Source organism: Coregonus lavaretus, assembly GCF_964263955.1.
Source record: "Coregonus lavaretus genome assembly, chromosome: 24".
Classification (NCBI taxonomy): domain Eukaryota; kingdom Metazoa; phylum Chordata; class Actinopteri; order Salmoniformes; family Salmonidae; genus Coregonus; species Coregonus lavaretus.
The window spans coordinates 24,546,311-24,564,267 of record NC_140011.1 but is presented as its reverse complement, the minus strand read 5'-3'; the positions used below and the strand labels follow the sequence as shown (position 1 = coordinate 24,564,267).

General features: G+C 43.8%; 1 protein-coding gene across 1 annotated transcript in view; it reads right to left on the bottom strand.

The window, feature by feature from the left end:
- Nucleotides 1–17,957, bottom strand: part of LOC311099536 (zinc finger protein 618-like) — a gene marked incomplete at its 3' end in the record, with an annotated part of 45,310 nt that overhangs the window by 7,011 nt on the left and 20,342 nt on the right. The window contains exons 5-12 of the mRNA XM_084140237.1: nt 12,295–12,384; nt 11,618–11,701; nt 7,505–7,594; nt 7,243–7,338; nt 4,662–4,739; nt 4,146–4,190; nt 3,367–3,444; nt 2,073–2,243 (exon numbers count right to left, since the gene is read on the bottom strand). Coding sequence (XP_083996363.1) covers nt 2,073–2,243; nt 3,367–3,444; nt 4,146–4,190; nt 4,662–4,739; nt 7,243–7,338; nt 7,505–7,594; nt 11,618–11,701; nt 12,295–12,384 — 732 coding nt within the window. The remainder of the gene's footprint in view (nt 1–2,072; nt 2,244–3,366; nt 3,445–4,145; nt 4,191–4,661; nt 4,740–7,242; nt 7,339–7,504; nt 7,595–11,617; nt 11,702–12,294; nt 12,385–17,957) is intronic.

Here is a 17,957-nt window from a genome sequence, read left to right as displayed (position 1 = left end):
GGCTAGAGCGCTGTGGGTTATCTGATGCGGTGATCAGGATCAGGATCGTGCCAGTTCCACTTCTAAGATGTATGCCAGTAGATTGAACGTGTTTTCACAATGGTGTGTCACACAAGGTGTAGACCCCATGAGCTGTCAGGTTGAGAGTATTCTCTCTTTCCTACAGCTTATGTTTGACAAGCAGCGATCGCCCGCCACCATTAAGGTGTTTGCAGCGGCGATTTCAGCTTGTCACGAGGGGTTTGGCAGAGACAATGTCTTTAGCCACCCTCTAGTGAAACGTTTCCTATTAGGAATGCGGCGGCTTAGGCCAACACCTAGAGCCACGCTTCCTCAGTGGGATTTGGCTTTGGTACTCGAAGCGCTACGTAAGTCGCCATTTGAGCCATTGAATCAAATACCCCTCAAGAAGACAGTGCTGTTGCTCGCTTTGACTACGGCTAAGCGTGTTATTGATTTGTGTGCTCTTTCGACGAGACCCGACTGCCTGGCCATTAATGGCGATCTGAGCAGAGCGGTGTTACGTCCTAACCCGGCATTTGTGCCGAAGGTTATTAGGAGTTCATATAGATCACAGACCGTGGAGCTGTGGGCTTTTTCTCCTCCTCCTCATAGAGAGAGGAGTGAGGAAAGGCTCCATCGCCTGTGCCCAGTACGCGCCTTGGCGTGTTACTTTGAGCGCACAGCAGCGATTAGGTCATCGCCTCAGCTGTTTGTGTGTGATGGTGCTGCTGCACTAGGTAGACCACTTTCGAAACAGCGTCTGTCTTATTGGCTCTGTGAGGGCATTGAGACAGCTTATGAGGCAGCGGGGCGACAATTGCCTCAGGGTATCAGAGCTCACTCCACTCGTGGAGTAGCAGCTTCTACTGCCCTTTTCAGAGGAACAGGGGTAGAGGATATATGTAGAGCGGCGTCATGGTCAACACCGTCTCCATTTATCAGTTTCTCTCTCTTGGATATGTCTTCTAACTCTTTGGCTCAGTCTGTACTCAGCGTGGCTGAAGGGAGACTTTGAGCTAGGAGGAGAGGAATGCAGGACTGTGGAGACAGGGTCTCTATCAGGTCCGCTTCTGATAGAAGGACATATTTGTGGCATGACTCCTGACTGACAGGTTCAGTACAGTAGAGGGCATGTATTGATCTGCCCACCAGTGATTCACTGGAGTGAGGCGGAGTGATGAGGGATAATAGTAGTAACCTGGGTTACGATACTATTAGACCGGTCATGACAATTTGACGGAATGTGACGTCATCTATCTGCTTGTTCAGATTAGTATGAATCATGTTCTGGGATCTGCCCAATAATCTCTGGGGTTCCATTGATTGAGTGAGGCGGCCTACCGTGTACACAATGTAGAATGACACTTTGTCTCATTCCATTAGTGGTCGGTAGTATTGTAACAGGATATTGAGGTACCATCTATCTGCTAGTACAGATTAGTATGGCCTGTATTCTGGTGATCTGCCCACTAGTCATTGGTGTTGCCATTGGACTAGATGGGGCGGGTTTTTAACCGATGACGCAGTATATTGTGACACTTGTAGGGTGACAGTGGTTACAGTACTGCGGGAATTGGTTGCAGCCATTGCTAGGCCTGACCTTTTCATTTTGATGGGAAGTGTTGGGCTCGGCAGGGAGTACATTTTGGAGCGCTACGCTCCGCCTTAAACCAATAGGAGCAGAGCTCCCCTATGGGTCGGAGCTCCACGATATAGAACGATTAGTTACCGGAGTGTAACTCCAGTTCTATGAGTGGAGCGGAGCCCCATAGGACTTAAGGCCCTGCCGACCCTCTCTAGTCTCGCTGAAGATAAATATATCGGGAGGCTGATTGAGGGGAGGCATCCCCTCTTATAGGCACACCTGTACTCCTATTGGCTGCAGGTGTGTGCATAATTTTGTCTCAGGCTGATGCTGCCTTAGGGCAGTGGGTAAACCAATAGGAGCAGAGCTCCCCTATGGGGCTCCGCTCCACTCATAGAACTGGAGTTACACTCCGGTAACTAATCGTTTATTCATAGGCAGCATGACTATGACAGTGATATTGAATGAGTCGTAGCCTACTCACGGTTGATGGAGTGGTTTCTCTGTGCAGGCTGGGATTGAGCCTGTATCTGGACTTGAACTATTTGAGCTTGGGCCTGATGCTGGGGCTGGGGGGACCTCCATAGCTGGTCCTGTGAGGCTGGGCCCGGTGATGTCTTTGGAGATTCCCCTTTCGTATGCTTTTCATTATCCGCTGGGGGGAAACAGAGAGATAGAGGGTTGGTTAACTGTTAAGCTAGGGTTATCTAACAGCTACTAGCTTTGCCAAGATAATCCATCCACCTGACAGGTGTGGCATATCAAGATTAAACAGCATGATAATTACACAGCTGCACCATGTGCTGAGGACAATAAAAGGCCACTTTAAAATGAGCAGTTTTGTCACACAACACAATGCCACAGATGTCAAGTTTCAAGAGAGCGTGCAATTGGCATGCTGACTGCAGGAATGTCAAACAGAGCTGTTGCCAGAGAATTTAATGTTAATTTTTCTACCATAAGCTACCTCCAACATAATTTCATAGAATTTGGCAGTACGTCCAACCGTCCTCACAACCGCAGACGCCGTGTAACCATGCCAGCCCAGGACCTCCACATCTGGCTTCTTCACATGCGGGATTGTCTGAGGGGGTGGTTCTGAGGAGTATTTCTGTCTGTAATAAATCCCTTTTGTGGGGAAAAACTCATTCGGACTGGCTGGGCCTGGCTTCCCAGTGGGTGGGCCTGGCTGCCAAGTGGGTGGGCCTATGCCCTCCAAGTCCCACCCATGGCTGTACCCCTGCCCAGTCATGTGAAATCCATAGATTAGGGCCTAATTTATTTATTTAAAATCGACAGATTTCCTTATATGAACTGTAAATCAGTAAATCATAGAAATTGTTGTATGTTGCGTTTATATTTTTGTTCAGTACAGCAAAAGGTTAGCAAAGAAGCTTATACTTCCAGAGGGTTTGCTAAAAGCCAAAAGCTGAGGGTTAGCTAGAGGCTAACAGTTAGATGGGGTTAGTAAACAACCAATAATCAACCAAAAGAGTAGGTACACAAAACTACATGGGTGACAATGGTCATAACACAAATAAAGTGCATAATAAATGTTATATATAAAATAATAAATGTGAAAACATGTTGAATGAAAACATTGCCTCTCCATCTCTCCTAACCTAAGGGTATCAAGCCATTAACAAGCTTAGAATTCAACTTAAACTTGGACTGAGACCAACTTGATCAGCTGAAATCTCGCCTCCCAGCCATTTGACGACTACACTCCATGAGTAGAGCCAGTCAGGTATATCTCCCTCTAGGTGCAGGTAACTCACCAGCATGGGACTGCATGTGCTCCAGCAGGTTGTTGTAGAACTGGAACGGGATGCCACAGGCGCCACATGTGTAGGGTTCTAGAAACACAAGGCCCAGAATAAGGGTTCCCGTAGCGTAAGAAAGAGCACATCCACTGTGGACCTGTCCAGTCTATTCCCTGAGTGTAGCAAGATCTAGGCCACTGCCGGCAAGTTTAATTTTACTGCATATAAAAACACAGGGACATGTTAAACCTACTTAATGAAACATTTTCTTCTATTATCCATGTATGACATTTAAGAGTGTCGCCTTGTCTTTGGGGTTTTAGCGGCATTAGGCCCCGATTGTTGTGAAGCACTTTGTGGCTAATTTATTTGGTTGCATAGGTTTTTCATGACATTTTCCCATCTGGCTTGTCAACTGTAACAGCTTATTGTTGAAGGGCACATAATCATTATGCCCAGCTTGGGTAAAGTATGGGTCAGTAAATAGTCCCTCATCTCATGCCATGACAACACTTAAAAACAGTAATGCCACAACTAGTCTCTTCCATTCGCCATGGATTAACCTGCCTAATTTCAACCCTTCACATCAAGTACTACAGTGTCACAAACACTGCCTAAATGGAGGTGCAAGTGTAACAAGCCCAAATGAACAAGGCGAAATGACAAGTGAGTAGGAAAATATCACTGGCAGCAGCTGCTTCTCATTATGGTCAAAATAAACAAAATGGAGAGGGTGAAATGGCCCCATTTGTTTGTGTTTGCAGGCAGGCAGGTAGAGAGAGAAGTGGACTCACTCTGTGATGCAGGGAACGAACCGGTCACCAGGGGGCTTGGAGTACCTGAGTGAGAGAGGGAGTGAGTGACGTCACAGACTCAGACACACTGCATCGGTTTTCAGATACAATTCCCTACCCTTTCAGAGTGTGCACTTGCTCTCCTTGTGGATTTAAAAGCCTTCGATTGATATAGGCATTGGCAACTATATTTCCTAGACCAATCCATTATTTTTGAATCCACAAGGGGGAGCAAACGAGTGTATAGTTCAGGAAGAGGGGTAGAGAATAAGACAATGGCCTTGATTTGAATGTGGTTATATGCTTGGACACTACTAAGCCACCAACACTCACACTCCTGCCTGATTCACTCTCCATCTATCTCCATGTTCTACCCAGGTCTAAGAACACGTTGTCTCCCTATTTATTGACATTCACAGCTAATGATTGAGTTGCCCAACTGAAAATACACTGCATGGTGCAGACATTCATAAAATGCACAAGTATACAGCTAATGAGAAGCGCCACAGTGCTCACCGCTTGAGTTCTGGGAACTGTTGGTGTCCACCAGGCTGGACTGGGTTTTGCTCTCTATTTTCCGACTGAAGGGACGGTCTGTGGAATATAACAAATCAAATTGTTTTAGTCACATGCTTCGTAAACAACAGGTGTAGACTAACAGTGAAATGCTTACTTACGGGCCCTTCCCAACAATGCAGAGAGAAAGAAAATAGAGAAATAATAGAAAAGTAAAACACTAAATAAAAGTATGAATAAATACAAATGTTTTAACTGACAAGACCCAAAGAAAAACCATTGCACGCTCCAAAAAGGTTTCTTACTTGATGTGTAAAAACAGTCCAGATATACAAAAAAATAGTTATTTTTGAGTGTAGACCTCTGACAAGACATGGGTGAAAAACAGGTGGATACATAATTTATCATACAATAATGGTGGATGTTGACACAATAGATGCTTTCCAAAGCCCATACAATTCTAATCCAGTGAATTGGGTACTACATATTGAATGTCACCTTGGGATGATTCATTGCTTTTTCGTCACCGGATTCAATAAAAAAGGTATATTCACCCATAGCATTTGAATATGGGTCCTACTACTCCTGTCCACCATCTCTTTTGACCCATTATTCTGTACTAGAGGAGTGTGTCATGCTTTAAATAGCTCTGCATATACAGAATGCTCAGTGGAGGAACTGATCAGGTGAGAGATATGACAGATAAGATGAGCGAGGGGCTTCAGATCACAGCAGAGAAAGTTGAGAGAAAACGATCTGCGGCAGGAGATTGTAGCCTTGCTTTACAGTGATATCAAATGTTACTGTGCCTTGCAAAAGTATTCATCCCCCTTGGCGTTTTTCCTATTTTGTTGCATTACATGTAATGGACATACACAAAATAGTCCAAATTGGTGAAATGAAATGAAAAAAGATTACTTAAATAACGGAAAAGTGGTGCATGCATATGTATTCACCCCCTTTGCTATGAAGCCCCTAAATAAGATCTGGTGCAACCAATTACCTTCAGAAGTCACATAATTAGTTAAATAAAGTCCACCTGCGTGCAATGTAAGTGTCACATGATCTCAGTATATATACACCGGTTCTGAAAGGCCCCAGAGTCTGCAACACCACTAAGCAAGGGGCACCACCAAGCAAGCGGCACCATGAAGACCAAGGAGCTCTCCAAACAGGTCAGGGACAAAGTTGTGGAGAAGTACAGATCAGGGTTGGGTTATAAAAAAATATCTGAAACTTTGAACATCCCACGGAGCACCATTAAATCCATTATTTAAAAATGTTTAAAGAACATTGCACCACAACAAACCTGCCAAGAGAGGGCCGCCCACCAAAACTCACAGACCAGGCAAGGAGGGCATTAATCAGAGAGGCAACAAAGAGACCAAAGATAACCCTGAAGGAGCTGCAAAACTCCACAGCGGAGATTGGAGTATATGTCCATAGGACCACTTTAAGCCGTACACTCCACAGAGCTGGGCATCACAGAAGAATGGCCAGAAAAAAGCAATTGCTTAAAGAAATAAATAAGCAAACACGTTTGGTGTTCGCCAAAAAGGCATGTGGGAGACTCCCCAAAAATATGGAAGAAGGTACTCTGGTCAGATGAGACTAAAATTGAGCTTTTTGGCCATCAACGAAAACGCTATGTCTGGCGCAAACCCAACACCTCTCATCACCCCGAGAACACCATCCCCACAGTAACGCATGGTGGTGGCAGCGTCATGCTTTGGGGATGTTTTTCATTGGCAGGGACTGGGAAACTGGTCAGAATTGAAGGAATGATGGATGGCGCTAAATACAGGGAAATTATTGTGGGAAACCTGTTTCTGTCTTCCAGAGATTTGAGACTGGGAAGGAGGTTCACCTTCCAGCAGGACAATGGCCCTAAGCATACTGCTAAAAAGCAACACTCGATTGGTTTAAGGGGAACATTTAAATGTATTGGAATGGCCTAGTCAAAGCCCAGACCTCAATCCAATTGAGAATCTGTGCTATGACTTAAAGATTGCTGTACACCAGCAGAACCCCATCCAACGAGCTGGAGCGGTTTTGCCTTTAAGAATGGGCAAAAATCCCAGTGGCTAGATGTGCCAAGCTTATAGAGACATACCCCAAGAGACTTGCAGCTGTAATTGCTGCAAAAGGTGGCTCTACAAAGTATTGTCTTTGGGGGGGTGAATAGTTATGCACGCTCAAGTTCTGTTTTTGTCTTATTTCTTGTTTGTTTCACAAAAAATATATTTTGCATATTCAAAGTGGTAGGCATGTTGTGTAAATCAAATGATACAACCCCCCAGAACATCCATTTTAATTCCAGGTTGTAAGGCAACAAAATAGGAAAAATGCCAAGGGGGTGAATACTTTCGCAAGCCACTGTACATAACAACAGCTAGGGTTTGATTGAACCTGCCCACTGTATGATAAACTCTCAGGTCCATTTCAAGCTCTAAAAGTTGACATCTTTAAGGGTTTAGAACACCCTTTTTGGTTGTCACTCTATATACATTCACACACAGCGATTGTGAATGAGTTAGTGTGCGAGTAGATTAAGCACAGATCCCAGCTCAGTTGTCCATACCGGTTTCTAATTTAGTGGCACTGTATTTGCTGACGTCCATGTTTCCACCCACACTTCCACGTGACCGAGGCGACTTCATATTATCGAAGGACCAATCTGTGGGTAGAGAGTTCTGTCAGTACAATCATATAAATAACAGTGGTAACTTATCTACCTACTTTAACTGAACTGATGATCTAACACAGGTGAGTTTGGGAGGTTAGAGATAGGTTAGACTACAACAGATGACTAGTCCCTTCCGTAGACCTGTGAGATGACTTACTCGTTGGTTGGTGAAGAGCCACATGCTCCTGGTATGGGTTGAAGTACTTGTACTGCTTCCCACAGAACTCACACACATAGCTCCCAGTTTCTGTGGGAGAAAATGACAGAGGTTACCCAAAATATCACATTACTTGCATGCGATAAAAATGACTTCCTGCAATGATATAAGAATAACATGAGTAGCATCCTTGGTGGTTCACTGAAATGGTTTCCTTAATTTTCAGTTGTGGGGAAATTGTGAGACTGAATTATTCCCCAAATCTAATCATATTGTATTACGCTCATAATGGGATATAATGTACTAATACCTATCCCCAGACCCAAATACATTGCATGTATGAGGTAAAGCGCTAAATGCTAAAACTAATAACATTGCCTTAATAACACACTGCAAGAGGATGGATTTCAGATACATAATCAATCCCTTTGAAGAGTATACACTGAGTGTCACCCCCTCTTCAAAGGGGGTGACACTCTAGATCCAAACTGTTATAGACCTATATCCATCCTGCCCTGCCTTTCGAAAGTATTGGAAAGCCAAGTTAACAAACAGATCACCAACCATTTCGAATCCCACAGTACCTTCTCCGCTATGCAATCCGGTTTCTGAGCTGGTCATGGGTGCACCTCAGCCACGCTCAAGGTCCTAAACGATATTATAAACGCGATCGATAAAAGACAGTACTGCGCAGCCGTCTTCATTGACCTTGCCAAGGCTTTCGACTCTGTCAACCATCGCATTCTTATTGGCAGACTAAATAGCCTTGGCTTCTCTAATGACTGCCTCGCCTGGTTCACCAACTACTTCTCAGATTGAACTCTGTGTGTTAAATCGGAGGGCCTGTTGTCTGGACCTCTGGCCGTCTCTATGGGGGTGACACAGGGTTAAATTCTCGGGCCGACTCTATTCTCTGTGTATATCAATGATGTCGCTCTTGCTGCTGGTGACGCTCGGATCCACCTCTATGCGGACGACACCATTTTGTATACATCTGGCCCTTCATTGGACAATGTGTTAACAAACCTCCAAACGAGCTTCAACGCCATACAACACTCCTTCCGTAGCCTCCAACTGCTCTTAAACACTAGTAAAACTAAATGCATGCTCTTCAACCGAACGCTGCTTGCACCCACCCACCCGACTAGAATCACTACTCTCGGCGGGTCTGACCTAGAGTATGTGGACAACTATAAATACCTACAGTGGGGAGAACAAGTATTTGATACACTGCCGATTTTGCAGGTTTTCCTACTTACAAAGCATGTAGAGGTCTGTCATTTTTATCATAGGTACAACTTCAACTGTGAGAGACGGAATCTAAAACAAAAATCCAGAAAATCACTTTGTATGATTTTTAATATGATTTTGCCCTGGCTGTGTGTTTCGGGTCGTTGTCATGCTGGAAGACCCAGCCACGACCCATCTTCAATGCTCTTACTGAGGGAAGGAGGTTGTTGGCCAAGATCTCGCGATACATGGCCCCATCCATCCTCCCCTCAATACGGTGCAGTCGTCCTGTCCCCTTTGCAGAAAAGCATCCCCAAAGAATTGTGTTTCCACCTCCATGCTTCACGGTTGGGATGGTGTTCTTGGGGTTGTACTCATCCTTCTTCTTCCTCCAAACACGGCGAGTGGAGTTTAGACCAAAAAGCTCTATTTTTGTCTCATCAGACCACATGACCTTCTCCCATTCCTTCTCTGGTTCATCCAGATGGTCATTGGCAAACTTCAGACAGGCCTGGACATGCGCTGGCTTGAGCAGGGGGAACTTGCGTGCACTGCAGGATTTTAATCCATGACGGCGTAGTGTGTTACTAATGGTTTTCTTTGAGACTGTGGTCCCAGCTCTCTTCAGGTCATTGACCAGGTCCTGCCGTGTAGTTCTGGGCTGATCCCTCACCTTTCTCATGATCATTGATGCCCCACGAGGTGAGATCTTGCATGGAGCCCCAGACCGAGGGTGATTGACCGTCATCTTGAACTTCTTCCATTTTCTAATAATTGCGCCAACAGTTGTTGCCTTCTCACCAAGCTGCTTGCCTATTGTCCTGTAACCCAACCCAGCCTTGTGCAGGTCTACAATTTTATCCCTGATGTCCTTACACAGCTCTCTGGTCTTGGCCATTGTGGAGAGGTTGGAGTCTGTTTGATTGAGTGTGTGGACAGGTGTCTTTTATACAGGTAACGAGTTCAAACAGGTGCAGTTAATACAGGTAATGAGTGGAGAACAGGAGGGCTACTTCAAGAAAAACTAACAGGTATGTGAGACCTGGAATTCTTATTGGTAGGTAGGTGATCAAATACTTATGTCATGCAATAAAATGCAAATTAATTACTTATAAATCATACAATGTGATTTTCTGGATTTTTGTTTTAGATTCCGTCTCTCACAGTTGAAGTGTACCTATCATAAAAATTACAGACCTCTACATGCTTTGTAAGTAGGAAAACCTGCAAAATCGGCAGTGTATCAAATACTTGTTCTCCTCACTGTAGGTGTCTGATTAGACTGTAAACTCTCGTTCCAGACTCACATTAAGCATCTCCAATCAAAAGTTAGATCTAGAATCGGCTTCCTATTTCGCAACAAAACCTCCTTCACTCATGCTGCCAAACATGCTCTCGTAAAACTGACTATCCTACCGATCCTTGACTTTGGCGATGTCATTTACAAAATAGCCTCCAACACTCTACTCAGTAAATTGGATGTAGTCTATCACAGTGCCATCCGTTTTGTCACCAAAGCCCCATATACTACCCACCATTGTGACCTGTACGCTCTTGTTGGCTGGCCCTCACTACATATTTGTCACCAAACCCACTGGCTCCAGGTCATCTATAAATCACTGCTAGGCAAATCCCAGTCTTATCTTAGCTCACTGGTCACCATAGCAACACCCACCCGTAGTCTGCGCTCCAGCAGGTATATCTCACTGGTCAACCCCAAAGCCAACACCTCCTTTGGCCGCCATTCCTTCCAGTTCTCTGCTGCCAATGACTGGAACGAACTGCAAAAATCTCTGAAGCTGGAGACTTATCTCCCTCACTAACTTTAAGTGTCAGTTGTCAGAGCAGCTTACCGATCACTGCACCTGTACACAGCCTTTCTGAAATTAGCCCACCCAACTACCTCATCCCCATATTGTTATTTATTTTGCTAATTTGCACCCCAGTATCTCTATTTGCACATCATCTTTTGCACATCTATCATTCCAGTGTTAATACGAAATTGTAACTATTTTGCACTATAGCCTATTTATTGCCTTACCTCCATAACTTACTACATTCGCACACACTGTATATATATTTTCTGTTGTATTTTTGACTTTGTTTTGTTTACCCCATATGTAAACCTGTGTTGTTGTTTTTAATCGCACTGCTTTGCTTTATCTTGGCCAGGTTGCAGTTGTAAATGAGAAGTTGTTCAACTGGCTTACCTGGTTAAATAAAGGTGAAAAAATTAAAAATAAAGTGTACAAAACACAGATGACAGACTGACCAGGTGAATCCCGGTGAAAGCTATGATCCCTTATTGATGCCACTTGTTAAATCCACTTCAATCAGTGTAGATTTGTATTTGTATTTATTATGGATCCCCATTAGCTGCTGCCAAGGCAGTTATACCTTTTTTTTTAACATTACAATACATTCACAACAGATGAAGGAGAGGAGACAGGTTAACAAAGGATTTTTAAGCCTCAAGACAATTGAGACATGGATTGTGTATGTGTGCCATTCTGAGGGTGAAAGGGCAAGACAAAATACTTAAGTGCCTTTGAACGGGGTATGGTAGTAGGTGCCAGGCGCACTGGTTTGAGTGCGTCAAGAACTGCAACGCTACTTGGTTTTTCACACTCAACAGTTTCCCGTGTGTATCAAGAATGGTCCACCACCCAAAGGACTTAGAGTCAACATGGGCCAGCATCCCTGTGGAACACTTGACACCTTGTAGTCCATGACCCTGATGAATTGAGGCTGTTCTGAGGGCAAAAGGGGGTGCAACTCAATATTAGGAAGGTGTTCAGTGTATATCTCGCACAGTATGGTGTGCCCAATAGCAAAACCCTAATCTTCCAAGCAACAGCAGACCAGCATGCAGTGCAGCCTTACTTGGTCCTATTTTTTGAAAGGGTTCCACTGGCTCCTCCTCCTTGAGGTCTTCCACAGGTCCTAGAACCACCTGCTCGTATGGGTCTGGGGAGAGGGGAAGACCGAGGAATATGGAGGAAGGGGTCAAGTTAATTCACACAGGGTACTTTCTTTAGAGCAGCAGTAGCCGTGGAAGTGAAGTTTCAATCAAATAGCTCTGCCTTAAGGGCTACAAGGACACTACTCTTACAAATATCTGCCATGTGACTGCCTTGTTTACTGTTCTAAGCACTTTGAGATCTTCCTTTTACCAGGACATTGCATCCTCAACTTCCCAAGAATTTATTCTAAACAAACCCACAAACTTCGATGGAACTGCAAGTCAAGGCAACATTGCTACTGAGACAGAACAAGTTCCCATTTGAATTCGGCGGCAGGTAGCTTAGTGGTTAAGAGCGTTGTGCCAGTAACCGAAAGGTCGCTGGTTCTAATCCCTGAGCCAACTAGGTGAAAAATCTGTCGATGTGCCCTTGAGCAAGGCACTTAACCCTAATTGCTACTGTAAGTCGCTCTGGATAAGAGCGTCTGCTGAATGATAAAATACAAATACAATTAAAAACAGACAAAGAATAGAAAAGGCCTAGTAGGAACACAATAATGGAGAGTAAAAGGAGAAGAGAGGGTACATAGTCAGTTACCGTCAACAGCATGCAGGTCACGGTGCTCCTGGAAGCAACTGTAGTACTTGTATTTCTTCCCGCAGATGTCACAGGAGTAGCGGAAACTATCTGCATTCGGACAAACAGAGACCACACTGGTCTGTGGCACACACGGGAATGCAATGACGTCACATCCCACTGGTCACTGCCTAGCTTACAGCAGTCATTTGTTTCAGTTCACTCAATAAGGTATAAAAACCAGTGGATGGTTTGATGTGTTATTGGTCCATCGAGTTTGCTTTTGTGCAGTGTTGGCATATTCCATGTTGTACAAGAAGAAGATTGTTTTTTGAGATGTGACCTATTGTCTTACTGGGAGAATTATCAAGGTGGTGTTGTGGGGAGAATGGTGCAGGTCAAAACATAGGGTTTGTAGCTACAGTGAGGGAAAAATGTATTTGATCCCCTGCTGATTTTGTACGTTTGCCCACTGACGAAGACATGATCAGTCTTTCATTTTAATGGTAGGTTTATTTGAACAGTGAGAGACAGAATAACAACAACAAAAAATCCAGAACAACGCATGTCAAAAATGTTAGAAATTGATTTGCATTTTAATGAGGGAAATAAGTATTTGACCCCTCTATAAAACATGACTTAGTACTTTGTGGCAAAACCCTTGTTGGCAATCACAGAGGCCAGACGTTTCTTGTAGTTGACCACCAGGTTTGCACACATCTCAGGAGGGATTTTGTCCCACTCCTCTTTGCAGATCTTCTCCAAGTCATTAAGGTTTCAAGCCTGACGTTTGGCAACTCGAACCTTCAGCTCCCTCCACAGATTATCTATGGGATTAAGGTCTGGAGACTGACTAGGCCACTCCAGGACCTTAATGTGCTTCTTCTTGAGCCACTCCTTTGTTGCCTTGGCCATGTGTTTTGGGTCATTGTCATGCTGGAATACCCATCCACGACCCATTTTCAATGCCCTGGCTGAGGGAAGGAGGTTCTCACCCAAGGTTTGACGGTACATGGCCCCGTCCATCGTCCCTTTGATGCGGTGAAGTTGTCCTGTCCCCTTAGCAGAAAAACACTCCCAAAGCATAAATGTTTCCACCTCCATGTTTGACGGTGGGGATGGTGTTCTTGGGGTCATAGGCAGAATTCCTCCTCCTCCAAACACGGCGAGTTGAGTTGATGCCAAAGAGCTCCATTTTGGTCTCATCTGACCACAACACTTTCACCCAGTTCTCCTCTGAATCATTCATATGTTCATTGGCAAACTTCAGACGGGCCTGTATATGTGCTTTCTTGAGCAGGGGGACCTTGCGGGCGCTGCAAGATTTCAGTTCTTCACGGCGTAGTGTGTTACCAATTGTTTTCTTGGTGACTATGGTCCCAGCTGCCTTGAGATCATTGACAAGATCCTCCCGTGTAGTTCTGGCCTGATTCCTCACCGTTCTCATGATCATTGCAAATCCACGAGGTGAGAGTTTGCATGGAGCCCCAGGCCGAGGGAGATTGACAGTTATTTTGTGTTTCTTCCATTTGCGAATAATCGCACCAACTGTTGTCACCTTCTCACCAAGCTGCTTGGCGATGGTCTTGTAGCCCATTCCAGCCTTGTGTAGGTCTACAATCTTGTCCCTGACATCCATGGAGAGCTCTTTGGTCTTGGCCATGGTGGAGAGTTTGGAATCTGATTGATTGATTGCTTCTGTGGACAGGTGTCTTTTATACAGGTAACAAACTGAGATTAGGAGCACTCCCTTTAAGAGTGTGCTCCTAATCTCAGTTCGTTACCTGTATAAAAGACACCTAGGAGCCAGAAATCTTTCTGATTGAGAGGGGGTCAAATACTTATTTCCCTCATTAAAATACAAATCAATTTATAACATTTTTGACATGTGTTTTTCTGGATCTTTTTGTTGTTATTCTGTCTCTCACTGTTCAAATAAACCTAGATTAAAATTATTGACTTATCATGTCTTTGTCAGTGGGCAAACGTACAAAATCAGCAGGGAATCAAATACTTTTTTCCCTCACTGTATAGTGCCTTCAGAAAGTATTCAAACCCTGGACTTTTTCCACATTTTGTTGTCTTACAGCCTGAATTTAAAATGGATTAAATTGAGATTTTGGCATTACTGGCCTACACACACAAAGTGGAATAGTGTTTTTAGACATTTTTACAAATTAATTAAAAATGAAAAAGCTGAAATGTCTTGAGTCAATAAGTATTCAACCCCTTTATGGCAAGCCTAAATAAGTTGAGTATAAATGTGCTTAACAATTCACATAATAAGTTGCATGGACTCACTGTGTGTGCAATAATAGTGTTTAACATGATTTCTGAATGACTAGCTCATCTCTGTACCCCACACATACAGATAATTGTAAGGTCCCTCAGTCGAGGAGTGAATTTCAAACACAGATTCAACCGCAAAGACCAGGGAGGTTTTCCATTGCCAAAGAAGGGCACCCATTGGTAGATGGGTAAAAAAAAAAGCAGACATTGAATATCCCTTTTAACATGGTGAAGATATTAAGTACAATTTGGATGGTGTATCAATATACCCAGTCACTACATTAAGGCACTAAAGTAAAACTACAAAACATTTGGCTAAGAAATGACCTTTATGTCCTGAATACAAAGTGTTGTGTTGTTTGCCCCAAACATATCACTGAGGACAACTCTTCATATTGTTGGAAACTGACTAATTGACTTGAGCACGTTTTAGTATGTTTATATAAAGTGGCCTAGCAGTAGTGATTATAGTGTTATGGGTTAGATAGAATGATCTACACTGAACAAAAATATTTACGCAATAGGCAACAATTTCAAAGATTTTACTCAGTTACAGTTCATAAGGAAATCAGTCAATTGAAATAAATTCATTAGGCCCTAATCTATGGATTTCAAGACTGGAAATACAGATATGCATCTGTTGGACACAGATACCTTTAAAAAAAAAAGTAGAAGCGTGGATCAGAAAACCAGTCAGTATCTCGTGACCACCATTTTGCCTCAAGCAGCGCAACATCTCCTTCGCTTCGAGTTGACCACACTGTATATTGTGGCCTGTGGAATGTTGTCCCACTCCTCTTCAATGGCTTTGCGAAGTTGCTGGAAATTGGCAGTAACTGGAACACGCTGTCATACACATCAATCAAGAGCATCCCAGAAATGCTCAATGGATGACATGTCTGGTGAGTATGCAGGCCATGGAAGAACTGGGACATTTACAGCTTCCAGGAATTGTGTACAGATCCTTGCGTGCATTATCATGTTGAAACATGAGGTGATGGCGGCGGATGAATGGCACGACAATGGGCCTCAGGATCTCGTCACGGTATGTCTGTGCATTCAAATTGCCATTGATAAAATGCAATTGTGTTCATTGTCCGTCGCTTATGCCTGCCCATACCATAACCCCACCGGCACAATGGGCCACTCTCTTCACAACATTGACATCAGCAAACCGCTCGCCCACACGACGCCATACATGCTGTCTGACAGCTCCCTGGTACAGTTGAAACGGAGATTCATCCGTGAAGAGCACAATTCTCCAGCATGTCAGTGGCCATCGGAAGTGAGCATTTGCCCACCAACGTCGTTTAAGACGCAAAACTGCAGTCAGGTCAAGACCCTGGTGAGGACGACAAGCACGCAGATGAGCCATGTGCAGAAATTCTTCGGTTGTGCAAACTAGGGCTGTCCAAAAAAAAGAAAATCTTAACAACTTGGTTGGAATTTTTAAATGTTTATTTTACCCTACGTAGACACACCCTTTGTGTTTTAATAAAATCAACTATATGTAGGCTACTGAGCTTGTCTTATGCTTTAAGCACATGTTGATAAAATAATTAAAAAGACACAAGTGACTCGAGGGAGCCAGAGATCAAGATAGCCTAACCAGAAAAAAGCATGTTCCTGACCCTCTCCCTCCCGCTGCTGCTGGCCTTCGCAGATTCTGCTGTTACACTCCTAAAAGGCTACACCAGGGGACAGCAACCTTTTCTTCTTCTATATCATATCATGGCTGTCCGCAAACAATCATTTAAGTGCATGCCGCCACCTACTATGCTGGAATGTACGATCAATCATGATCTGCCCAATTCTGTACTACCATGAAAATAAAAACCAAATAAATCCCTACTAACTTCTACCACACCCTCCCCCTCCCCCAAAAAACCCTCCAACCCCATTACACTTCATCATGGTGAAACACTCCACCTTTAGGATTGTTCAGCATGTCAACAGTAACATCTGTTACCCCCAATATCTCTTTTGCCGTCTCCACAATAACCTTCAACCTGGCATTTTTTGCTTTCCACAAACCAAGACATATTGATAACTTTACCAATAAAAGCTATGAAGTCAACTTTATTCATTATCAAAGTGTCCTTTGACATTGCACATTCATGAGCGCAAGGTTTCTGAGCAGGCCTTCAAACCATGCCAGGACCAGCAGAAACACCAGCCCCGACATTAGGTCCCCTTACTACAGGAGCAGCCATGGAAGCTCCATCATTCCACACTGTAGTTCCACCAATCTGTCTTATAGCCTCTGCATACAATACATCATGACTAATTCTATACAGTGCATTCGGAAAGTATTCAGACCCCTTCTTCCACATTTTGTTACGTTACAGCCTTATTCTAAAATGTATTACATTATTTTTTTTACTCATCAATCTACACACAATCTCCCATAATGAAAAAGTAAAAACAGGTTTTTCGAAATCTTTGCAAATGTATTAAAAATGAAAAACAAAAATACCTTATTTACATAAGTATTCAGACCCTTTGCTATGAGACTCAAAATCTAGCTCCGGTGCATCCTGTTTCCATTGATCATCCTTGAGATGTTTCTACAACTTGATTGGAGTCCACCTGTGGTAAATTCAATTAATTGGACATAATTTGGAAAGGCACACAAATCAAATCAAATTTTATTTGCCACATGCGCCGAATAAAACAGGTGTAGACCTTGAAATGCTTACTTACAAGCCCTTAACCAACAATGCAGTTGTAAGAAAACTAAGTGTCAAGTAAAACATTTAATTAAAAATAATTAAAGAGCAGCAGTAAAATAAAATTACAGTAGGGAGCCTATACACAGGAGGTACAGGTACAGAGTCAATGTGTGGGGCAGAGGTTAGTAGAGGTAATTGAGGTAATATGTACATGTGAGTAGAGTTAAAGTGACTATGCATAGATAATAAACAGAGAGTAGCAGCAGCGTAAGAGAGGGAGTGGGGTGGGGTGGGGACAATGCAAATAGTCCGGGTAGCCATGATTAGCTGTTCAGGAGTCTTATGGCTTGGGGGTAAAAGCTGTTAAGAAGCCTTTTGGACCTAGACTTGGCGCTCCAGTACCGCTTGCTGTGCGGTAGCAGAGAGAACAGTCTATGACTAGGGTGGCTGGAGTCTTACCATTTTTAGGGCCTTCCTCTGACACCGCCTGGTATATAGAGGTCCTGGATGGCAGGAAGCTTGGCCCCAGTGATGTACTGGGCCGTACGCACTACCCTCTGTAGTGTCTTTCGGTCGAAGGCTGAGCAGTTGCCATAACAGGCAGTGATGCAACCAGTCAGGATGCTCTCGATGGTGCAGCTTTAGAACTTTTTGAGGATCTGAGGACCCATGCCGAATCTTTTCAGTCTCCTGAGGAGGAAGAGGCTTTGTCATGCCATCTTC